Raw genomic sequence first — 26,444 nt, 5'->3', positions numbered from 1 at the left:
CTCAGTGGTTTGAACACTTGACTTGTAATCTACAGTTCTTGGGTTCGAATCCCGCCATGTACCAATGTGATTTTCGATTTTTCGAATTTTCATATGTACATAATTTACCCGACGTTCTTACGGTGAAGGAAAACATCGTGATGCAACCTGCACATATCGGCGAAGAAATTCAAAGATATGTGTGAAGTCAACCAACCCGCACTTGGCCAGTGTGGTTGACTATGGCCTAGTCATCCCGTATTAGGGTATGCTCCGAGCCCCTCGGTGGGGACGTATAGTGAGCTGGTAATGATGAGATGACAGAATATGGCAACAGCTAAATCTGATTCTCCAAAATAACATCAAATGCACCAGTATTCATGTATGGTCATCATACAATATTAAAGTCGGATAATGTCGTATTTCTATAGAAGATTAAGTATAATAAAACCTACTCAACAAACTCTAGGAATTATAATAATCTGAGTAAAATCAATAGCAGCTCAACTCGAGAACACAACCACAGCGAGCGCTATTCATTTTAGATAAGCAATAAAAGATTGTCATTATCTCATCCTTTTGTATATTGAACGTGACCCGGAATAGAGATGCATTCCTTTCATATTAAACGCAATTATTTCCACTATTTGATAAATTTTATTGTAATATACAACCTACTTGAGATTACTCTATTTGTAGATTTTTTAATTATTAGTAGAAGCGTGCGCACACGAGAAACTATCGCAAAACTGTTTAGTCTCGCTTTGATACTTCTGAACTTAACTCAATTTGGTAACAAAACAGTGGTAGAGCCCGCTTTAACATCTTTGCACGAAAGGGCCGGCTCGCTCCGTGTAACGACCACACAGAAAACAGGCATGAAGTGGAAATAATTCCGAGTTTTGTCTGATGAGTGTGCCGGAGTCCTAATATTAGTCCCTTTTCCTTTCTACACTTTTCTTAAGAGGAAAGGATGGAAAGGAAAAGTGGAATTAACGGTGGAGGAGACGCATAGGAAGGGGAAATGACCTCTTTATCTGCGTCTCCTCCTCCGTCAATGAAGGGTAGGCAACGCATCTGCAATTGCGGATGTTTATGGGCAGCGGTCGCATTCCATTTCGGTGAATTCAGGTGGCCGCTTGCTCGTTTGCCACCTTATATTATAAAAAAAAAAATAGTTGTGCAACTAAACAGTTGAATTGGCTGCAAAACAATCGACAATCACACAACAGTCGTGCGATAGTTTTATCATTGCCAGTTTTAAAAATGACTAAGCAAACTACAGAAAGTATATTATAATTCGACGTTTTCCTACTAAACAACGAAGATTTATTTTTATTCAATTTAGCATCATTAAGGTAGTAAAGATTTAAAACAAAAATAAATACATTAAAACCCAAAGACGAAATTCAGCTGACGATTTACTGTTTATTTCGCTTAAAGAGCTCTAACATTTCTCTGATTTCACTCAATTATGGGCAATTATTTTAAGTGCTTAAGCGTGGCTTGATAAATGCAGTGCGGCTGCTTGTATAAACTTGTTTTTAGTTCATCTTTACATTTCTAAAGCATTTAAAAACATTTACTTAGTAAAAAGCCATTTTTATTTAGCACTTTGAAGGAATTATATGAAAATAAATACATGTTCTTACATTTAGTGATGTAACTGTTTACATTGGAAACAAATGCATCAGATATATGGGAGAGTTTACATTGTTAGATATTTGTTAGAGTTTTCCGCCTAAACAGTTCAACGGATTTCAATAAATCAAGTTTTATTCTATACTTAAAAGTATGCTCCAATAACTGTTTAAAACTTTTCTAAATGTATTTAAAAAAAAATAAAAAAAAGCTTTCTACTCAATATTTCTGTAACTCTAAGCATTAAAACTAAAGTGTAACCCTTGACTTGACTTGATTTTACACAAAAAAATATACAAAAACTTAAAACTCGAAACGATGTCGATCACATTCTTGACTTCTTCATTTTTATATTTTCTTTTACAAACGATTATTGCCTTGGTGGCCAGTATGCAACCTCTTTGGCTGTATAAATACTGCTTGTCAGCCAAAGAGGTTGTATTTTGCACTCAACATTAGGTGCTTTATGTTGTTATTCCCAAATATTTGATTCGCTGCATTTGTACTCATTATATTGCATAAAGGGGTACTTATTTAATTTATTATTTGTATAGATGTTTGTATAAATTAATTATAGTAAATAAAAACCTCAAGAAGCTCTCGCTAGACGGTTGGATTAAGGGCCCGATTCAAAAGGCGGTTATTTTAGAAATCGCACGAATAGTGAGGAGGTTCCTGTCTCTGCAGCCCTCACCACTGGTTGTTTGAGTCATCGGATTCCGCAGCCGGTGGTGCTCTATTTTATTTATAATATACTTTTTTTTTTATAAATAAATAAAAAATAATTGACTTGACGTAGAACATTGTCTGGAAGAACACACAGACTGCTTTGATTTTTAATTTTTAAAGGAGTCGCGGGCGAAACCTGGTCTGTGAAGTTGAACACAGTTTTGTCATAGTAACATACTTTTTCTAACGTATTGATTTCTTCTACACCTGAACGTACTGTCTCGTAGCGCCACCCTCGGCGATATTCTCAAGGCAATAGAATTGATATCGACGATATATAAGGTACAAGTTGATGTAGAATTTATTATACTTATCGATTATTTGATATATTCAACGACTAACTTACGGCGACTTCTTCTGCTGGGATTTAAAAAAAAGCAGCACCAGCCTATTTTCCGGACTATGCTCTACAACTATGCCAATTTACATCGAGATCCGTTCTACAATGACAAACTCTAACAATCATCCATCTAAACTTTCGCATTATTAGTAAGATATGATGCTCATATTGTTGGAATAAGAAAAATTCAAGCCTTATTTAATCTGTTATTCATATAACTCTTAGGACAAGAATACACATGCCAGTGAAATGGAACAGTAAAATAAAATAAAAATTAGAATTGAATAAAGGATTGTATGAGTGTCAAACTACGTGCCTTTGACATCATTTGTTTTTCGTATGTTACAAAATCAGTAATCTTGCAAGCTAATTGTATAACAGTTATCGTTTACATATGGCGGCAAATGGTAAGTGCAAGTGTGTCTACTAACGTGTATTCCTACCTTTAAGGTGTCAAAGACTAAAAATCCAATAAAACCAGAAACGTTTCCGAGGCACTGCGTGGGGATTGATATAAGAATCGTTCCAATGTTTCAATTTAACAGAACTCAACGTACGTTCCCCTTTGCTCTAATCAAAGAGAGAGCGAGCCAACGTTTTCTTCATTTCCTCAATTTGAAAATAATTACTTGCGCAGACTGTTCAAAGCTCGGGTCGGAATTATCCGTCGTTTGGTAAACAGGGCAATCTGTTTTTAAACACTAGGTCTGTTCTTATTGTTAAGGTTAACTAAATAAAAATATTATGTAAAAATTGTACAAATATGTACAACTTTCGCCCGAGACTCCGTTCGCGTGGAATAAAAATAAACATGAGTCGCCCATGTGTTCTTCCAAACTATCCTATACATCTATACCAAATTTCATCGAAATCTGTTCAGCTGTTTAGGCTACAAACTCTAACAAACATCCATCCATCTAAACTTTCTCATTAATATTAGTAAGATTAAAAAATATTGTCCTTGTATAAAAGTACAGATTATAATTTAAAAATGTCAAAACAAGATTTATTATTTAAAAAAATATAAACTAAGTTGCAGTAATGTATTATATTAAATTACATCTACTTATAATAAAACAACACAAAACTGTAAAGAATTCAGACTCAAATGATTGTACACAAACTATATACCATAAACAAATTTTATTTTCCCGCCTAAATTAACGTATTGCGTGATCCAAGTACATTATGACGTGTAAATAACTTACACGCTCCGCCGTAAGCATGACTCTTCAAAAACTATTCATCAAATAATTGAATTAACTAACCAATTTGATAACATCAATGTTTACTTGAATATTATTTAACTTCACAAGTAAAGCCAAACTCTTTTACTTTGCAATTAGATAAACAAATATTTAAGATGTATTTACTCGGGTTTACTTTGAAAGATTTCTGTTTTGTAGTGTCTATAATATTGTGGCAAACAAGCAAACGGCCGCCATACATCTGCAAATACATCCATCTGCCGAAACAACCACATACATCTGCAAATGATTTGTCTACCTATCGAGGGGTTGTGTTGATTAAGGACATTTCACCTGTATAGTTTTTAATAAATAACCAAGCTTAATCTATATCTATACTAGTCCTAGACTAGTACTAGAGTCCTAGGCTACACGGTAAACCGGTACTGGTGAGAGGGCCGGTCTAATCCTCCACCTCTGAATATGTCGTCGTTATCAATGTCGTCATGTATGGGTATCTATACTAACATTATAAAGAGGAAAGATTTGTATTTTTGTATATATTAAAATAACGTAAAAACTACTGGGCCGATTTTAAAAATTCTTTCACCATTAGAAAGGTTACTTATCTGTGAATGACATAGGCTATATTTTTTCTTATTTTTAAATTTCACCCGGGCGAAGTCGCGAGCAACAGCTAGTACCTAATCTACTTGCAGGTACAGTTTAGTATAGTACTAGCTTTCGGTCGCGACTCCGTCTGCGTGTAATTAAAAAAAAACAAAGGTGAGTAACCTATGTGTTCCTTCAGACTATCCTCTACATCTATACCATATTTCATCGAAATCCGTTCAGCGGTTAACGTTACAAACTCTAACAAACATCCATCCATCCATCTGAACTTTCGCATTTATAATAATAGTATGAAGTATGATGTTACAAGTAATAATAAAACTGTTAACTGTTCAAAAAAGACAGTAACCTAAAAATGTCTGGTTTGTGCACTTTTTGCATTGCACTGAGCTTTATTACGATCGTTAGCGAAGATTTATTTTTATTATAGTTTTTATGGTATGCAATATAACACTAATGTTATAATCAAATTAGTCAGATTTATTACTGTTTTAGTTTATTCATATAACATATTACTTATTGTTTAATAATAGATTCTATCTGCACTGTCGTAATTTTTTTTCTCTTTTGTGCATGAAAGTCACCAAATGACAAGTTAGTTGGCGTTAAAATTGTTGCATCTAGTGGTTTCATTATTTCATATCTGATAAATTCTTTAAACGAAGGAGTGTCCGCATAGGAAATACACTTTTTTGTGCTGTCTATTAAAGGTAGGCAAGTCATCTGAAATTGCGGATGTTTATCAGCAGCATCGCTTCCTCGTCTGCGAGGTTTTACAAATTCTGAATTAACAATTTCAATAAGACAATACGTTAAAAGGTGAAAAAAAACATACTTTTTTGTATAAATATTTAAGAATTCCCTTAACAACAACTACAATTTAATTTCCTTTCAGTTTTTATTGTAAAAATCTAAACAGTTAATTCTATAAAAAGCAAAAGCATAGTATTAATTAAACTAGAATTACTCGGAGTTTTTATTGTTGCATTTGTATGAGCTGTGTCCGCGTCTGTAATTGCTTTTGTTTTTAATATGGTTTGTAAATTTATATTAGTTTTAACATAATCAGAACCTTATTCTTTATTACACAAGGTTAATTTTAGCTTCTAATTTCTTATTAAAACATATTAACCGTATACTTTTGTAAAGAAAAGATAGGAATTATTTGTTCTTAAGTTATCTCTTAATGAAAACTATAGTAAAAAATGTAGTTGTTACTGACAAGTTAGATTTTAAATAGTGAATTTTTAAATCGGTCCAGTATTTCAATTATTTCAATACATACAAAAATCTAAAAATACAACTGTTTCTATTAAAACATTTGTATTTAAAACTAAAGATTTACAATTATCATGTCAATAATTTAACTAAACTAACAAAAATGAGAAGTAAACTATATAAATTGTTATTTTATACCAAAGATATTTCAAGCACACTAACGAAGACACGACTGTTGTAAGCTACAAAGCAGAACGTGACCTAGAAATATATGAGAAATGCATTTCTCCATGGCTTGCGGGCGAAGCGACTTTATGATCCTCATTAGTGCGACTTTAAATTCTCTGTTGGAGCGTTAATGTCTTCTTGAAGAGAAATAACTTAGTCACTATGACCTTTTTAAAGCCAAGTGATACAATCTAGCCGCTATTGTTCAAATATACTTCTTCGTGTGATATTAAAGTATAAAATGGATGGATTCCAAAATTTGGAGTAAGATTGTCCGATTGTCAATTGTTTCGCAGACAATTCAACTGTTTAGTTGCACAATTAAAAATCTAGTGCCAACCTCCATATAACCTCATGGGAATCAAAACTGATCAAATAGTAATAGTAAAAACTGATAAAATAGTTGTGCGATATAGCTTCAGGTGTGCGCACAATCATTGTGGAAATTTAAAATAATTATCAAACCTCATTTCGTCTTGGTATAAACAAAAATTATGAAACTGTACGCATTGGAATATATAAAAATGTTAGAAATAAACTCAATTAGAATCAATACGATTAAATTCTATGTATCCGCAGAGGGCGAGCGACAAGGTGTGCTATCATGAACGATTCCCGACTCCCGCGCACCTTCAATGAAACCAATGGTATGTACATAATTAAATTTAAGTTAGATGCACTTAGAAAGAAATAAATTAAACCAATCTATGCGCCATCGATTAAACGTTTTGCTCAACACAAGATATGACTGGCCACGTTAACGTCCAAACCCCAATAGTTAATGTAGAAATTAGTAAAAATGTTACGTTTACTACGTAGTTAATACTGGAATGAGGTGCAACGGTGTGTTAGGAATGTGGATAGCTACAAAGGTAGGGGAAGAATGAAAAAATTATGGATGGATTTTGCGAAAAAGGATATGCAGATAGAAGTAGAGTCAGATATGACTGCTGATAGAAATGTATGGAAGCAGAACAGTAGTACTGTACCGAACCTCCGTAGAGACAAAGGAAAGTTGATGAGGGTGTATTAGCTAATAGAAGTCTATAGAAGATCTGTACATGCTGTGCTGATCTTTCGTATGGTAATATGGATTTTGATATTTTCTTGTTATTTTTAATGAGAGTTTTGTTGCTAAATATTTGTGTAACTACCCGTGCTCGACTTTGGACAGGTTAATTTGCTGCATTCGACGTTTCATTCGCGCTGTTTACTAACAGCTTGTCAGTTTTGGCTTTGACATCGCGCCACTGACCTTGTTTAGTGTTTGTTAAATGTACAGCCACACAGAAAACTGGTTCTTTGACTGAAAGAAATATAACCATTACGGAAATATCTATAAATAAAATAAGAATGGTTTTTTATTTCTTTTTACTAAAGGATCACAACTTCATAAATCATGCTAATGTTATAAATACGAAAGTTGTAGCTAAACGGCTGAACAAAATACAAATTTTTTATATGTTGGAAATATAAAGGATAAGGCGAGATCAAAATCCTTGGTAGAGAAATTCAATTTAGATATAGAGTTATATGAAAAAAATCGTATCTATAAACTACGGCTCTTTGTGGGAAACATAACAAATCTTGATGATATCAGAAAGTGTAAAGGTAAATTCTTTATCCCACTACTCCGCCTCGACTCCGTAATCTCAATTTAGTCGCTTCGTGGAACTCGAATAGAGGCAGCGAGCTTTCTATAGGCCATTCAATGGTTTGCTTAAACATTCACTTTCGATATTCTGATACAGAAAATTCACTCAATTACTTTAGTTCTACGTAAATTTGTATCATTTACTTATCCAGCAAATCCTGATTCGAATTTGTCATCAAAATGTATTATTTTAGCTTTATATTTGCAACTTAGTTATAGCTAGTAACATTTATGTATTCTGATTTTTCCTAGATGACGTCACGTACTCGACGTCGGACTGGTACAGTGGTAACTGTTCGTGGGCTGACGCGGTATCATGGGGCTGCAACAACACGCGCGGCGCCAGCGGTAACGTTACCGATACGGACATCACCTCGCTCGTCCTCATGGCCGTCACATCCGTGGTGCTCGCGCTCATCATCTTAGCAACTATTGTCGGTGAGTCACCAACTTTGTTCACTTGTTTTAGTGGTCACATCTCCAATGTCAGTTAGTAAATCTTACTCTCAAATCGATCATAATGTTCTTATATCTGTCTAGTCTAATTTCTTGTAATGTCTCATTTATTATCCTACAGTGTATCAGGTTTTCCGTCTCTTTTTTTGTTATTTTAGTCGTCTCTTCATTCTTAGCCATATCGCAGAATATACATATCCTAGCCTACCGGTGTATCCCTCCATCTAAAGTTCTCTTTGTCACATATTATTCATCATAAAGTTATTAACATCTATCTTTTTAAACATCCAAAACAAAATCTCTTTTTAATTTCTGCCGTTTTATTACGTATTCAGTGATTCACTAAACAAACTAAACCATTGAATTTCCAAGTTAATTCAAACTAGAAAATCGATAAACCTCAGTATCTGAACCGCAAACTTGAGTGGCTTAGTTAAGTGAATACTCAACGAAGTCGAGTGAGAAATCTCCCACGGTGAGGTCAAGTCGTTATTGTTAGCTGAGGAGATTTCAAGCATTTATTAGGAACAAACGTAAATTTCTTCGTCCTACTTAATGTATTCTACGAACAAATTGGATTGAGCGTTTAACCGTGGAGGATAAACGCTAAATCTAATTTGGCTTGATCTCTACTTTCTTGATGTTCACGGTTTATTTATAAAATTATGGAACAATTCTTTAAAATATCTGAGAAAACAAAAGATGATTATACCTATACAGTAGTATATATAACAACTTGTGTTGCAGGTAATGTGTTCGTGATAGCAGCAATAATAATAGAGAGAAACCTTCAGAATGTCGCCAATTACCTGGTCGCCTCGCTCGCTGTCGCCGACTTGATGGTGGCATGTCTCGTCATGCCTCTTGGAGCTGTATACGAGGTTACAATTAGAGCGTGCACACACATGAAACTAAACTATCGCACAACTGTTTAGTCCCGCTTTGATTCCTATGAGCTTATATGCAGGTGCGCACACTACTCGATTTTTAGTTGTACAACTAAGCAGTTGAATTGGCTGCGAAACAATCGACAGTCGCACAACAATTGTGCTATAGTTTAATCAAAGGTGTGTCACATATTTTTAAATGCCTTGATACCTGCGAAATAAGCACAGTATTTTCTTTTTCAAAAACTTGTTTAAGAAATATGTTTGTTGATCGAAAACTTGTAATTTAAAAAAATACATGGAAGGGATTTTCTTAGAAAATTTCTTTTTAATAGCACAAATATAATTGCATGAAATTGCGTCTATTTTACTCTCAAGAGGCTTACAAAAATCATACATTGATCAGGAAGTTTCCGTACTTCTTATTATTAATAATACTGATGGTCTCCTAAAATAAGATTTTCCTTTATTTATTACCCAACTCAGTAAACTAATATTAGCATAGTATATTGCCAAGCGGCAATTAAAATAATATCAATAATTGTGTAACGTTGATGAATAGCAATGGAATAATTCGCTATTCACATCAAATATGCCACCACTTAGCGATACTGGAGTGTGAGTAAACATTTCAATAGAAACTGTATTGTAATTGGATTTGAAATAATTGACTTTACTGTTATATTTTACAACAAAGCAAATAATTCAATTATTTAATAACTGAAATACAATTGTAAATTTAATTCTTCATCTAAATTGATTTTTCCATCAGGTCAGCCAGGGTTGGATCCTAGGTCCTGAACTATGTGATATGTGGACATCCAGCGATGTCCTTTGTAGTTCCGCTTCAATACTCCATCTAGTCGCCATAGCTACTGATAGGTAAGATACAAATAGTAACCCCTACTTTATGGCATAACATCTCAAACTAACAGTGGTAGAGCCCGCTTTAACATCTTTGCAAGAATGGGTCAGATCGCCCGATGTAATACCACGACAACACGGAAGACAGGCATGAAGTGGGAACTATAGTACCTTTTCCTTCCCATCCTTTTTCTCATAAGAATAGGATGGAAAGGGAACGTAGATTTGACGGTGGAGGAAACGCATAGGAGGAGGACATTTTCTCTTTATGTGCGTCTTCTCCTACGTCGATTATCTTATTATTAATCTGCTATCGCGAATGTCTATGGGCAGTGGTCGCTTCACAATTTTGGCAGATTCAGTTGGTCGCTTGCTCGTTTGCTACCTTATAATATAAAAAAAAATAATTTTCCTCCTCCTTTACCACTTTCTCATAGTAAATCATATCAAAACATTACCATATTTGCTTGAAGAACCTTTGACAATATTAACCTACTAAGTTGCAACGCTTACATGAATCATGTTTACTTAGCTTAAGCACGTAAACACTGTTTACGCTGAAGTGCCGACTATGTTTCGATTGCAAATTGATTTACATTCATGTTAATACTAAGAACCAGGTTTATCAATTAAACATCTTTAAGTAAAATGTACTACATTCTGTGAAATGGTTCAGACGAAACATTTTGCAAGGTAACTTGTTAATGTTGATGTAGAATTTTAAACTGATTTATTTTTATTACTTTTTCGTAGCCAATTGTGTTATTAATTTTCTATTTTTCTAGGTATTGGGCAGTAACTGATGTGGATTACATCCACATTAGAAACGAAAAGAGAATCTTCACTATGATCTTTCTCGTATGGGCTGCCGCACTCGTAGTCTCCCTCGCCCCACAGCTGGGCTGGAAGGACCCTGACTACCTCGCCAGGATTACACAGCAACAAAAATGTCTTGTCAGCCAAGACCTCGCATACCAGATCTTCGCAACGTGTTCTACGTTCTACGTACCGTTAGCTGTTATCCTCATACTATACTGGAAGATCTTTCAAACAGCTAGAAGACGAATCAGAAGGAGGAGGGAACCGCCACCGCCCAGGCCGACGTCCGCTGACGGTGCTACGCCCTCCGGCCGACCAGTGCAGTCGGCGAGGGACAGACGATTTGTAAAGAAGCGCTTTTTGAATCTCAAGAAATGCAACCAACGTACTCGAGCAGAGACTATAGCGGCCGCGCTGCTACTAACAGAAGGTCAAAGCACTTCAACAGTAGACACGTTGGACGAAGAACCTCGGACGACAGCATTTACTATTAACGAGAAAGTTCCCTCAACTGTATCACCAGAAAAGTCTTCCTCTACGACAGTAACGAATGGTTCGAAACCCGAAAGAGCTATTGTTCCTGCTTTATCTCAAAGGGAGAAGAAAGAGTCCCTCGAAGCTAAAAGAGAGCGGAAAGCTGCGAAGACGCTTGCAATCATCACAGGAGCTTTCGTCTTCTGCTGGCTGCCATTCTTCATTATGGCATTAGTGATGCCTATATGCCAGTCTTGTGTGATAAGTGATTACTTAGCTAGTTTTTTCTTGTGGCTCGGATACTTCAACTCTACCCTTAATCCGGTCATCTACACGATATTCAGCCCCGATTTCCGACAGGCGTTCGCGCGGATTCTCTTCGGCACTCACAGGCGTGCTCGTAATAAAAAATTCTAACAGAAGTACGTTTATTATGTATATAACTGAGCTTGTGCTCTTTAATGGACATTGTTACTCTCTTCCTTGTAAAATAATTTAACGCTTTCTGTATGTTATACATACTTAACTTTAGTCGTTAGTGTAAATACAGTTTAGTCGGATTTGTAAATAATGTAAAAGATTTATGATAGAATGTTGACGATTGTTTTTTTACGCGTAATAGAATTTATTGTCGCGGCGGCGTGGCGCGCGAGTCCAGCGCCTCGCCGCCGCAGGACATTCTGTTGTTTCCAATGACATTACAAAATAAATATTCAAATGATATCATTAAAAGTGTATTTCATTTCTCATCACAAAAAAATAATGTTCTAAGTCTACAACTTCTGCCTTGGGAAGACATCTACGCTGCTATCTCCTAAACAACTTACGCACACTTTTGTCAAAACTATGGCACAACTGTTTAGTCCCGCTTTGATTCTTAGCTTATATGGATGTGCGCACACTACTCGATTCTTACTTGTCCAACAAACAGTTGAATTGGCTGCGAAACAATCGACAATCGCACAACAGTTGCAATAGTTTAGTCAAAGGTATCAGTTTTTATCAATTACAAATTTCGAATCAGGCAACTAAATAACTAAATACTTCTACTATATTCTGACACACAACGACAGCAAAAATAATGAGCTACTAACATATCTTATACACATCGTGTTGATTCCCGACAGATAACGAAACAAACTCTACAATTCCTGGCATGAAATATTTTATTACAAAAACAAAAAAATTGTCAAACAAAGATTGTAATCTTTCTCATGTTTTTGTTTTCGTTTATGAATAAAAATAACATTTTCTATCTTACCAATATTGTAAAGTTTTGGACGGATGTTTGTTAGAGTTTTCGCTTAAACGCCTCAACGAATCTCGATGAAATTTGATATAGATGTAGAGGATAGTCTGGAAAACCACATAGGCTAATTTCTTTTGTTTTTTTATTCCACGTAGTCACATTCGCGGATGAAAGTTAGTTAGTTTGAAAATACCTACACTGCATTTTAAAGCAATGTGACTATTTGGACAACATAGCTTACTAAGTATTTCCCTAACCATTATAAAATTAAAAACAAAAACCAATCACACACTTATCTCATTTTTAGAGAGAATGAAAGAGACAACATATCATTTGTATGTTTCGTTACAATCCATTCTTGTATCCCGGAAAATGCAAAGCTTTATGTCATGTCGTATCTTATTAGATATTTTTTATCAGTAGACAATAAAAAAGAAGTAATTTGTCTCTTGTGTACATTCAGGATATCTCTATTGTTTTGTTGAAAGCGTAATAGTTATTTTTTGCAAAGACAACTATTTCCCAAGTGATTTATGGAACATTATGGTAATATAGCTTTGAAGAATATTGTGTTTAAGTGTTCCGAGCTGTAATTTATTAAATAAGTCAGCTTGGATAAACAATACAGTCGAAAGAAATATAAGTATTTCGTGTAAACATTTTCTTGCGAAATAGATAAAATTCTTGCTTGGTATTATTTATTTATTCATTACTAGATTTTGCGCGCGACACCGTCCGCGTATAGCTTGTGTGTTCTTCTCGACTGTCCTCTACAGATCCACCAAATTTCACGAAATCCATTCAGCTGTTTGGTTTATAAAGTCTAACAAATATCCATACATCTAAATATATCCATCCATACATCCATCTAAATTTAAACATTTATATAATTAGTATGATTAGTGTCTATTTTATAGTTTTTCATTACATGATAATCGTGTAATTAAAAACTAAATGTGCATTGAGTTAAGAAAGTTTTAATAAATACAAATTCTAGTATCTCAATGTTGCTACTATTTTAAAGAAAATATCTCCATAAATTCTTATTTAATAGTTAGCGGAAATCTAGAAATAAAAATGGAATATTTTTCATTTTAAACACAAAACATTTCCAACAAATCATTTCTTTGTTACCGCTATTTTGCTTCTAGAAATTTATGGACTGTTAAACCCTCTTTGGGAACTCTCCAAAACTTCTGATCTTTCGGAAAACTGAATAAAGGTAAACAAAAAGTTTAACATGAAAATAGAAATCGTCTTTCCCACTTTTTAAATAATAGGGTCTTTTAAATCTATAAAAATGTTAGTAATTCAGATTAACCATAATAGAATAATACAGAATGCTTCCAGAAATGAATACCCACAGCTTCAAACATTCCGTGTAACGCAACCATCCCATCCTATTACCAATTACTCGTCATGGATAGAGGTTCCCAAACTTTTTCCCCGTGGACCCCTTTCAAAATTTTACCTCTTTTGCTAGACCCTCATTCGTTTATTCCGAAGAAAGTTTGCGTATGAACCTTAGTTATTTTTTTTTTAAAGAATGTAATAGGGTTTAATTTATTTCATGATTATTGTTTACACGAGCCTACAATTTTGTTTTCCATCGATCGTGGATCCCAAGACCCGCGAGTCTTAGACCTCAAGCAACATTAAACCTAAATAAAGTATAATAACTAGTCCCTTGTGAAACGAAATTTTCGTCAAATTTCCTTCTCATATAGAAATCAATACACATTTGGGGGCGAGCGGCGCTGGCCGGTGTCCAAATTGATGTTATTTCCGTGTACATTCAGATACTGTCAAATGCTATCATAATGGCAATAAGACCCGCCCCAATAAACATAAAATAGGATTAAAACAATCTCAAACAACACTATATGCTGATAATCGAATTATGAAAGTCATTCAGTTGTCCACGGCCGGATTCAGTATTCTATCTTTATTTATTAAAGGCATTTTCAATCTGTAGTTTTTATTGACGATTTTCATTTGTTTTACACTAATTAAATTTCAGGATCAATCTCTTGGATTGAATACTAGTTTTGAACCTAACAGAATTAAAAAGTATTTTTTTATTTTTGTTTTATTTAACCTGGTAATAAAGTTTAATTAGTAACTGAGTTACATTTAAAATTACAATTTACGTATACTAAAAATAAGCCCAAGTACAGCAAATAAAAGCTGATGTTTGTTGTTAAAAATGTAGGTCAAATAAAGAAGAAAACAATTTCAGTACACGAGCGGCGCTGGAAATTATTTTTATAAGAGACTCCACTCCTCGAGAAAAGGTTCACAGGTGAGAAAGCTTACTTAAGAACAAAAGATATGGCGGGAATGGAGCGAAACGGTCGACATTTTTTTTAAACGAAACACTTACATAAATTTTCCGAGTTAGTCACGAAAAAGGTAATTTTAGGTGTTACAAATTTATTTACATTTTACATCTATACAATTATAATAAAGCGTAAACACACACTTCTTTGTTGCCTAAGATGTCAGCAATTACGACATATTTTTGAATAATTCTATTTTTAATAAAAAGTCCTACACTTACCTCACGCTTTAGACTATATATTTCCACGCCATTAAACTTAGGGGGTAAATTTTTGGATAAAAACCCTAATGTGGGAAAGAGACCATAAGTTGCAACATCAAGGAAGCAAGGTTGCCATAGTTTGACATCATGTCATGTCATTTTGACATTTGCAATTGATAATTTGACAAATGTGAACAATAAAATATTTTTTTATAATTCTATACGGATGAAGTCGCATGGGAACAGCTAGTTGATTAATAAATGACTATAAACCATGCTGGCCCACTCCGGTGATTTCAAACGTCTAAACTTTGCCGATATGTGCAGGTTACATCACGAGGTTTTCCTCCATCGTCAGAAAGCGGAGATTTGCTTATATACGAAAATTAAAACTTGAAAAACATATTGATAATGGCGGAATTTTAACCATAACAACACAACAATAGACAAAATATTTTTTTATAACATAAGGTGGCAAACGGGTAGGCGGCCACCAAAATGGCGAAGCGACCGATGCCCATAGACATCCGCAATTGCAGATGCGTTGCCTACCCTTATCCGACAGAGAAGCAGACGCACATAAAGAGGATATTTCCCCTTCTTATGCATCTCCTCTACCGTCAAATCCACTTCCCGTTCCCATCCTCTCCTTATAAGAAAAGGGTGGTAAAGAGAAAGGGACTTAAATTAGGCCTCCGGCACCACACTCATCAGACGAAACACGAAATTGCTTCCATTTCACGCCTGTTTTCTGTGTGGTCGTGATATTACACCGGGCGTACCGGCACATTCGTGCTAAGATGTTAAAACGGGCACTACCACTGTTAACAGAAATTAGAAGAGAAGAAGAGTTATCAAAAACGTCCCCTACAAAACACATTCAAAAGTTTCGTTGATTTGTTTTTATCTATTTTATTTAGATGGTAATAAATAGGTTATTTATTTAAACAACAATATCTTTAAAACTTTAGTTTAAGTTGAAGTCAAAGTTTAATACTAAGTTAACCTTTAAACTTAACCTATATCATATTCGTCAAGCTTGATATTACAAATTCCTTTGGGATTACGTTGGCGTGGAGCCAGCAATTACATGACCGGCTCCATTCTATCGCAAAAAGCGCATTTTTATCAAAATCATTCCAACTACGATACAGAGATTAAGTAACTAGAAAACTCCAAAACCAGAACTTAAGAAATTAACTCTAATGTAGAATAAAATCAAAGTAAGAAGGTTAGTTTTAATATTAACATTACTTCGATTTTAAAGTCTGTAAAATCAACTAAAAAATACCATACCAGGTTTCAATAAGATATAAAAACTAACTATGAAATAAAACGACAAGTTGAATATTTTCAGTAAAATGGTAAAAATAGGGTAATGTTACGAATGTACAATAAAAAAACTAAGAACTTAAACTATCTAATGGCCGGTTTCCAAGCTACTTTTAACCATTCATTCGTGTTATTGTTTCGATATCTTTAAGGAATGCGTTTCCGAACTACGTATCTTAGGTTTTACTGAGAAACTGAGTTGAAACTAAAACTAAAGAATCACTAGGTACAATAGGAGAACGATTACCGTACATGTTCAATACCACCTGAAATCTAAATTTGAATTTTAATTTCTTTATAAAGCGTTTTGCAAGCTAACCTTTAAAATAGCCCATGATTATTAGTATTTCATTTATATACACTATGTTTTGTATGTATGTATGTTACATCATTTCAGATATAACCTGTATTACACAATTACACTACACCCCACTACTACACACTACATATTCTTACATCGCACCCGCGGACAAACCAATCAAATGTTTTTGTGAGACAATATTTTTGGATACATTTAATTGTGTTTCGTATAATTTTCAATAAAAATATGTTAAAACCAAATGGAAACTTCAGCAACCCAGCATTCGTCGGTCTGTTCCGGTAAAAATTTTAACTGTCACACGGCACATTTTCTAAAAGAATTCACAAGAGGTCGCCCCGAGCGCCGCATTAACGTTGAATTAAAAAGCATTCCGAGCAACAGTTGAAAACATCTGTGCTCTTACATCAAGAATGCTTGAAAATGTGAGTAAAACTCTATTAAAACGACATACTTCTAAAATGTTAAATAAGGTAGATTTAGATAGAATAAAACTGGTGACTACAGTACGACTAGCTTATCTGGACAAGTAAAGATGCAACACGATTAGTTGTGTCAGTAAATATTTAAAACCTATATGAGCATAGGAAACAGTTACTGCTAAAGGAGGCCATCAGCGTTCGGCCACCTCAAACCCGGTGGAGCTGTAGATGCCTCTTCAAGGGAAACAGTGATAAATCAGTCACAAACAAATATAAATAGGAAACAGGAAACAAGGATCTAATGACAAGAGAGCGCTATTGAGGTAATCATTTTCCCTTATACCCACCAGATCAAATAAGCTTATCAGACTACACAAGCACCAGTTTCGATTACACAGCATGAACCGCGCTGGCCCAATAGTTTTTGATTTATTGTAATACATACAAAAATACAAATCTTTCCTCTTTATAATTAGATATTAAATAGTACCTTTGACTAAACGCTTGCACAAATGTTAATTTGATTCGTATTATAGAGCTTATATGGAGGTGCGCACACTACTCGATTTTTAGTTGTGCAACTAAACAGTTGAATTGGCTGCGAAACAATCGACAATCGCACAACTGATAAAATTAATATAACACGATTCAAAGGTCACATAAGTCTATAACAGATTTAATGTAGAGGAAAAAACTAAATGCGATCGTGTTTTATAAAGGACTGATGCGGCAAGAATACAATGTGTCACGCCTTAAGGAATAGGCATACGTCAAATCTATTCATGTACGCGTGACAGTTGCTAGAAATGTCTAGGAGATTGGTACAAAGTTCAAGCGTTCGCGTATTACAATTTGCAGATATACTTAGAAAATGTGCTGTAATTTTTGTTATTATTTATGAACTAATTTAAAATACAGAGAATGCTTAAAATCTCATCTTAAACAGAAAACCGTCCAATTCATGTAGTGTAATTATTAAATTATTAATAATATAAAAATTATTAAATTCATATACAGTAATTAAAATTAAAAAAAAACGTTCTTGAAATCGCTGTAAGTCTATGACTTATATTAAAGTAACATACGTGACAGATAGTTTGACGTGTCGACGCGCGAGGAAGAAATAAATTGTGGTTTAGAGCCCCTTTCGACCTCGCCTCTCGCCCTGATATCGCCTTTATTTATTTACACAGCTTGCCTTTTACGTAACTCTTACGAGAAGAAAACATATATCCCTTTCATTCTCCTGACTACCTTTTTATTTAGCAAAAGGTGCATTCATTGGATATAAATTATCATCACAATAAAATAAATTTCAGCGCAACATGGCCTTTCCAAAAGGTACTTCAATAAAGTTAAATAATAGAGCCTTAAGCTCTTCCCTGAAAAATAGCATCCAACAGTTAAATAGCTGAAGTATACCGTTATTAATTCATAAAATGCTATTCGTTCTAACCAAAAATAACGGTTATTGCCGGAACGAGCTTAAAAGAAAAAACCCGTTTCTCTTTAACCTCGAGAGATTATAATGTTCAGACCTCTTCAATTTATTATTATTTGAGTACAGGTTAAATTATATTTATCTATTACGTTTTTATGTAACGAAATATAACCCTTATTATTTTTAAATTCTATTTAGTGTAACGAAAACTTAATGTTAGGTTACCAAACATGACATTTCGTGTTAACCTAGATTTTAACGAAGCATTATTATTGGACAGAGTATAAACTGAACAAGTATAATTTATTTTCCTATTAGTCTTTTCCTTTGTCGAGTTCATCATACTCCCTTTTCTACCTTACAGATAAATCTCATTAATAACCAGTTTCCCAGCTTTAACCATTCGTTAGTGTTATAGGTTCGATAAAAAGATATGCGTTACCGAACCTGGTACCTTAAGTTTTACTCTAAAACTTATTTCTACCTACTAATAAATAACTAGTGATAAAGTAAATGAAAACAGAAACCCAGCATTAGTTATTTCCAATATGTTAAATAATTATTTATTGAAGATTCCTGTCATCGAATAAGTCTCGGCTGCCGCGGTTAACTCGACACCAAGTCTAATCGACTGCAATCCGTTTAACTCCTATATACCTGACAATTTATTTTCAATAGACTATATTAAACTAAATATGACCGAATTAAAATTTGTAGATGATAAAAGATTACTTCTATTGCTATTAACAAACTCGCTTAAAGCAATTTTAATTGCATTGTATGTAAACATTTGTAGGTTTAGCTGTTTGTATTATAAATACACAGTTTTTATTATGTTACATAATTCCATAATTATAATCAGAAGCCAATGTATTTCCGACAACACACATTTTATGATCAAATTTATTTTATACTAGTAAAAAAATATATTTTATATAGTATGCTTAAGCAATACTTGAAATTTTTAATTGCATAACAAATACGACAATCGTCAGAAGTAATAAAATGTACAAATAGTTTTGTACAGTATTTCAGGCCTTTTACACACATAATAATATTGTACACACACAATAATTTAAATATTGTAGAGTAAAGTTTAGTTAAATACAGATATTAAATAAAATGTACCATTTTAATTGCAAACGCTCATAATTATAAATATTCAATTATCAATTAACCGTATTAAGCTATTGCGGATTGAAATTAATTTTGAATGATAAAATATTTATACGATGCAGTAGGGTTGCCACAAACCATAATTGAATGAACATCGCCCTAAGTTTGGTAACAATTTAAATCGTAATTGTCCGGGAAAGTGGCTCGCGTTACAACTCATTTGCAATTCGAGCCAGCCCTCAGCACTTCTGTTCGAATGTTAAATGAGCTTCACTTTCACAGGAAATTATAGTTGAAATATTTACTAATTGCTATAAAAACCCGATCCCATTTTATTTCAATTAACTTTGATTAGCTTCTTTAAGAGAGTCTTATGCATCATAGGAAACAAGTTATAGGTTGTTTTAATAAACTAAATAAAACCGTCGGACTGCCTTTATTTTTTTAGAAGAGCCTTCTCTCCTAAAAACACATAGGCAAACGAGCAACGGGAATACCGAGGTGATTATCCGCATTGGACATCCCCAATACCAGAGAAACTCCAGATGCGTTGCCGGCCTTAAAGAAAATAATAAACTTGCTTCTTAAATGACCCTAACAGCCTTCCAAAAAAAACGCAATATAAAGTTAAATTTAGGAATAAACTGAATATAAGCAAATATACTAATATTCTAATATGTAAATCGCTTTGACTGATATTTCAGAATAGAAACATTGAATTAAACACAGTAAAAATACATTAGTCGATTGAAAACAGAGTTTTTAATATATTTTAATCACCGATTGTAATTTTTTTCAATAACAAAAGGTACGTATAATCGAGTGAGCTCCGAGAGCTGTAATAATTCAACATTTACAACATTATTACGACATTCGTAGATATTGTTTGCGTTCGAATGAATATGGATCGTACCGCGGGGCTTACCTTACAAATGATCGTATTATTAATGGTTATTCCATTCACAATTCAAGCTTTCTATTTTAAAATAAAATTACATTCTTAATTTTTAAGAATCGAATCGTAGCAAACATTGTCTGTAAAACTCTAAACTTTTGTTTTAACTTATTACGTAGCAATGTTCGTAGAACCCACTCTACGCGTCTACGTCCAAACATCTACATGCTACGAGAGTTCTTGTCACCGTTGTTTAGTCCATTCTGATAAACATTATGTACTCTGTGACACTTAATTTCTCACTAAAATTGGTTTAAAACGCAATGCACGAATACAATAAATCTTACAGAGCTTTTTTATTAATAACATTAATGTTTATTTAATTCTATTAATTACTTAAAACCGTTCTTACTAATATCCGAACATTTTTAATTTCAGTAAATTTTTCACTTACATCGGTTGACTTGTTGACGTCAGGAAAACCGCAGCGTCACAGTTTTTGCCAGAAGTGTAACAAACGACGAGTTTTAATAACCAAAATCAATTTGCACGCGACAGTCGCACGCAGCAAATAAATTGCTCTTTTGTAATAAATGGTAATTTACTGAATACCGATAGAAAACTAGCTATTATTTTTCTATAACTAGATAACAGATAACTAGAAAACTTTTACGTTTAGATTTTATAAAAAAAATTAACAGTGTGTGTAAATAAAATTTCAAAAAAAAACCTCTGAATTATTCGTACCTGAAAGTATATCAGTAAGTTATTAAGTGAAGACAAATGAAGGCGGAAATTTTATTAACAAACTTTCATTCAAAATTTTTACTTTTCAGGGAATAAAATTTAACAGTGGTAGTGCCCGCTTTAACATCTTAGCACGAATTAGCCGGCACGCCCGGTGTAATACCACGACCATACAGAAGACAGGCGTGAAATGGAAGCAATTCCGCTGGAGTGCTGGAGGCCTAATTTAAGTCCCTTTCTCTTTACCACCCTTTTCTTAAAAGGAGAGGATGGGAAGGGAAAGTGGAGGAGATGCATAAGAAGGGGAAATATCCTCTTTATGTGCGTCTCCTCCTCCGTCGGATAAGGGTAGGCAACACATTTGCAATTGCGGATGTCTATGGGCAGCGGTCGCTTCGCCATTTTGGCGGATTCAGGTGGCTGTTTGCTCGTTTGCCACCTTATGTTATAAAAAAAGAATAAATTTTGCAACATTTTATTGCTACGCCTTTCAGAAATCTTTATGCAAAATTTCAAGTCTATAGGTCCAGTAGTTTGTGTAACTGTAATTATAAAAAGTTGTAACATCTTCATATATAGATATCGCAAGTCGGGCACGCCGCTCCAATCAATTTATCCGTCGGATGGTTCTTTTATGCGTCAATAAAATCGTTCTGTTGTCGATTCAATTTTATTCATTTCAGCAAAAGGGGCCCCATTAAAAGCCATTCGAGCCGGTGTCGATCTCGAGTTGTTTACTGAGAAAGGATCTCCTGAAGAGAGCATTTTACTGCAACCCACTTGTATAATATCGTTTGCGTTTGTTATTAATGTTTTATACTTTAAGGATTATTATTTTTCATCACTCTTTCTTTAAGAACGCGCTCACATCTTTGAGTAAACCATCACAATACTGTGTAGTCTTGCGTTGATTCCTATTAGCTAATAAGGAGGGACGCACTCTAATTAATTTAATAGTTGAATTGGCTGCGAAACAATCGACAATCAAACAAAAGTTGTGCATTTGTATAATCAAAGGTGAGTTCCCGCTAGAATGTAAAAAGAGTCTTAGAGAAACAGACATCGATCAAATAACGATATAAGATCTTCAGATCATTTAGCAAGGATTTGTGGATATAGAAATAAAAGAGACGTTCGTGGCTCGTGGATGTTTAATCAGTATTCTTGATAACCTAAAGTTATTAAGCTTTATTCAAGTTATGTGTGATTTGATGAACATTTTTAACGTTAGCTTTTAACTGATGTTGAGTGCACACAATGACGTCACCAACGCTCAGTTTATTGTAATGCAAACGCAATGTATGCAGATTTTAATTACACGAATGCTTTTATGAAAACATAAACTTGATTTATTTTATGAGACGAAATAATTCCAGCGAAATACTACATGTTTTAGTAAACTAAAGTACACACACATAAGGTACTAATTAAAAAAAAAACGGAATAACTAAATGATATTTTTTTTATAATATAAGATGGCAAACGAGCAAGCGGCCACCTGAATCCACCGAAATGAAAAGCGACCGCTGCCCATAAACATCCGCAATTGCAGATGCATTGCCTATCCTTAATTGACAGTGGAGGAGATGCACATTGAGAGGACATTTCCCCTTCCTATTCGTCAAATCCACTTTTCCTTCCCATCCATTCCTCTTAATAAGGATAAAATACTAATCGATCAAGACCCCAGTTTTAAAACCTGTCAAACTACGAGTAAAGTCAGAGGTAACAATGATAAAGTTTTTTCTAAAATACAATAAGTTACACTTGTTTTTAAACGATATATAAATCGTTTTTACTAACTCAAAATCACGCTCCAAGAACATTAATAACACAGGAATTCCCGAAGAAACATTCAAAATGTCAAAACGAAATAGACTTAAGTACTATTCATATTTCACATTTTATAGCCTGTGACAGCGGTGACAAATTGAATAGCGGGTCCTCCCATCGGAATGAAAATATATTTAATATAATTTACTTATAAATTTGTTGCCACAATAAAACGAACAAGATATTTTTGGGTACAAGCTACACAGGTGATATAAAAAGTAAGAAAAAAAACAACTAATAATAGAAAAAGAAGTCCTATTTTTAACACGTGTCAGTTGTATTTATTGGATAATAGACAACACTAAGGCATATCTAAAAGCAAAGTAACTATTAAAAAAATTGGTCTATGGTTAAAATAATATGTTTTATTTTACTTTATTTCAAATAGTAGAAACATGTTGAAAAAGATAACTACTTTTATAGCAACAACTTTTAACAAAAGATAAAAAAGTGTGAATGCTTGCTTCAAACAAAAGGCGCAGCGCGAGTAGAGCGCATGGGATTGTGTAATTTTTTCTCAAAAAATCGCAATCAATTTAAATGATTGCTCACAAGAACATTCAAAAAAAGGTATAAACCCTTAATCGCATAGGTAAAGTAACTTAGTCATACTAATATTATAAATGCGAAAGTTTAGATGGATGGATGTTTGATAGAGTCTATAGCCGAGTATATATATAAACGTTTAGTTTGAACGTTTTTCCATGAAATTTGGCATAGACGTAGATGATTGTCTGGAAGAACACATAGGCTACTTGGTTTTGTTTTTTTACTTCCACCCAGACGTAGTCGCGGCGAAAGCTAGTATACACAAAGTTCTCTAGATAAATAGAACTCGCTGATATCTAATCACAGTTCAAAGTGACTTAAATTGCACAGTTTATCCAAACGACAACACATTTTGATAAAATTAAAAAAACTGTGAAGAGCGCGCACAGCTTTGATTAAACTATCGTACGACCGTTTCACCCACCAGCTAACCATACGTCCCCACCGAGGGGCTCGAAGCCTACCCTAAAGTTACGTTCATATGAGCTAATACGGAAACGCATTCTACTCGATTTAGTTGTGCAACTAAACAGTTGAAGGCTGCGAAACAATCGACTATCGTACATCAATTGTGCGAGTTAAGGTAAAGTACGCCTGCTCTTTGGAGATTAACTCTGTATCTTAATAAAACGCAAGTGTATTTCAAAATGAAATGAAATCTCACATAGAGAAACTGGTAAAAGTATATCAAATGCTGACGCGATGAGAATAGAAAGCCAAGGAAAAGTATGAAACATCTATTCTACAATGTGACAGCTGTGAAAAGGTCTAGGTCTATGTACAAAGTTACGTGATATAAACCCAGTACAATGCGAAAAGATTCCATTATCATTTACTTCAGCAAACATCTAAAGTAAGGAAGATGAATTGTTCAGAACACATCAGCAGAACATATTAGGTATCTCTGCTTTTTCAAAGAGAATGTACATGCAGTCATAGAATTTAATTCGCTTCCCACTTGTGTTCTAAAAACTGAACATTATCACCATACGAGCTATAATTTAGTAAGTTGGGTAGGAAATTAACGTCCTTGACTGTACAACTCGGCGCTAGGATCACGAATTACTATTACAACATACTTTGCAGTAAACAATCGGGAACACTTGACTGAAACAAACTCCACTAAATGTAAATAAACGAATAAACACTTGTAACTTAAGAGATAACAATGTCGAGTTGTGTATGGGCATTTAGAAACTTAAAACAACTTGTGCTTCTCTTATTTCTTACAAAGTTGTTTTTTCAGAATATATTATCGTATTTCTGATTCTTAAGAGCGTGCGAAAGTTTGTTCGTTACTTTTGAAGGTACTAGAAGAATTAAAAAAGTGTTTATTTTGTAATAATTAATATCAATAACGTTATTGCAGTAACTTAACAATCATCAGGGTCAAGTTTAGCATTACCGGCACCCTGGGTAATGTTTCTACGGCACTCCATCCTTATAATACAAACCCATTTATGATGTGTTTGGTTAACCCAATGTACTCGTATAGCCAAGCATAATTGCAAAGCCAAATTTAAAAAGGCTTATAAGAGAAACATAAATTCTGGTATTTATATCGAAAAGGATCGTTGATAGAATGTTTATTCATGTTTTATAAGATGTAATAATTTTTCGAGCTGTGCATGAAAAAATCAAGAGCTCCCGAAACCGACGAACATGTATATAGAAGAAGCGAGAGAAGTTTGTCAGGACGCCAAATGGAGGTCCGTGATCTCTGCCTACCCCTCTAGATTACAGGATTGAGTTATGTTGTTGTAAGTATAAGTAGATTGCGTCTTCGATGTTTGTAGTTCGTGTGTTAAAAGAGTACTAAAAAGCTAATTTTATTCTTTAAATTAATTACTAAACTAACTTAAAAATTCACGTTTAAGTAAAAATGTATAATGCAAGTGGAGGCTAACAAAACGTCGGTAAGCGGTATTCATCTGGAGATGAGAAGCAATAAAAGAGCGGCGAAATCTCCGACCTTTGTGCCAGCGCCCCTTCGCGAGCGGCACGTGACCTACAATCAACTGAGAGCTGCATTTTTATACCGCCCCCGCCTCTCCCCGCTGGTTGATAAATTTATAAGTCACTTGCTTTGGCTCGCGGCTCCGTCTGCGTTGATTTAAAAAAAATAAGTAGCCCATCTGTTTCTCCAGACTTTCTTCTACATCTGTACCAAATTTTATCGAGACCCGTTCAACAGTTTAGGCTATTTCAAACTCTTACATACCATCCATCTATCTTAACGTTCACATTCAGTTATTTCGACCTTACGAGGCTTGGGTTGACAGAGTCGCTTTCTATGTGGGAAGCGAAACTAATTCTCTAACTGTACGCCGTTTCAAATTGCAGCAAAAATGTCGATTGAAAAAGAAGGGAGTTCCAGTTTCGCTTGGAATATAAACAAGTGAACTGATATTGACCAGCGATATCACTTTCAATTGTTTCAATTTTGTTTTTAAATAGCAAATGGTGATGTTATCTGTGTTCCTTTTTTAAAATTGTTACCATATTCATATATCGCAACGTTAGGTATTTCGTATTCAATCTAGTTCGTGACCTGATTCTGTATCTCCTTGATTCGCAAACAATTACTCTAAGTGCTGGCGGAGCGCGGTATTTACGATCGGCAGCGCGTTGCCCCTTACTTAAATCTTACTCCGATGCTTCACCAAAAGACAGCTCTCCGTATTTCGTTAAACGTCTTTTTAAAAGTAAAAGATTGATTCGTGTTTTGTTTACATTCACTTCATTATTTTAGCAATACTAGAGGGTCTATCACGAATATTTCACACAGCGAGGACGTGTTTGCAACATCATCGACAGATTATATCTAAACAAATCAAATACAAATTTTATCGATGATGTTACAAAAACTCAGGCATATCCAGGATAAGCC

The 26,444-nt window shown here is 34.2% G+C and overlaps 1 protein-coding gene across 1 annotated transcript in view; it reads left to right on the top strand.

Moving 5' to 3' along the window:
• Window positions 1-11,526, top strand: part of LOC106107579 (5-hydroxytryptamine receptor) — a 31,043-nt gene extending 19,517 nt beyond the window's left edge. The window contains exons 2-6 of the mRNA XM_013288463.1: window positions 6,535-6,602; window positions 7,862-8,047; window positions 8,813-8,946; window positions 9,725-9,834; window positions 10,602-11,526. Coding sequence (XP_013143917.1) covers window positions 6,560-6,602; window positions 7,862-8,047; window positions 8,813-8,946; window positions 9,725-9,834; window positions 10,602-11,526 — 1,398 coding nt within the window. The 5' untranslated portion in view covers window positions 6,535-6,559. The remainder of the gene's footprint in view (window positions 1-6,534; window positions 6,603-7,861; window positions 8,048-8,812; window positions 8,947-9,724; window positions 9,835-10,601) is intronic.
• The last annotated feature ends 14,918 nt before the right edge of the window (window positions 11,527-26,444 follow it).

Source organism: Papilio polytes, unplaced genomic scaffold, assembly GCF_000836215.1.
Source record: "Papilio polytes unplaced genomic scaffold, Ppol_1.0 DF821956.1, whole genome shotgun sequence".
Lineage (NCBI taxonomy): Eukaryota > Metazoa > Arthropoda > Insecta > Lepidoptera > Papilionidae > Papilio > Papilio polytes.
The sequence above is the reverse complement of the archived record's forward strand: the minus strand, read 5'-3'. Positions and strand labels throughout refer to the sequence as shown.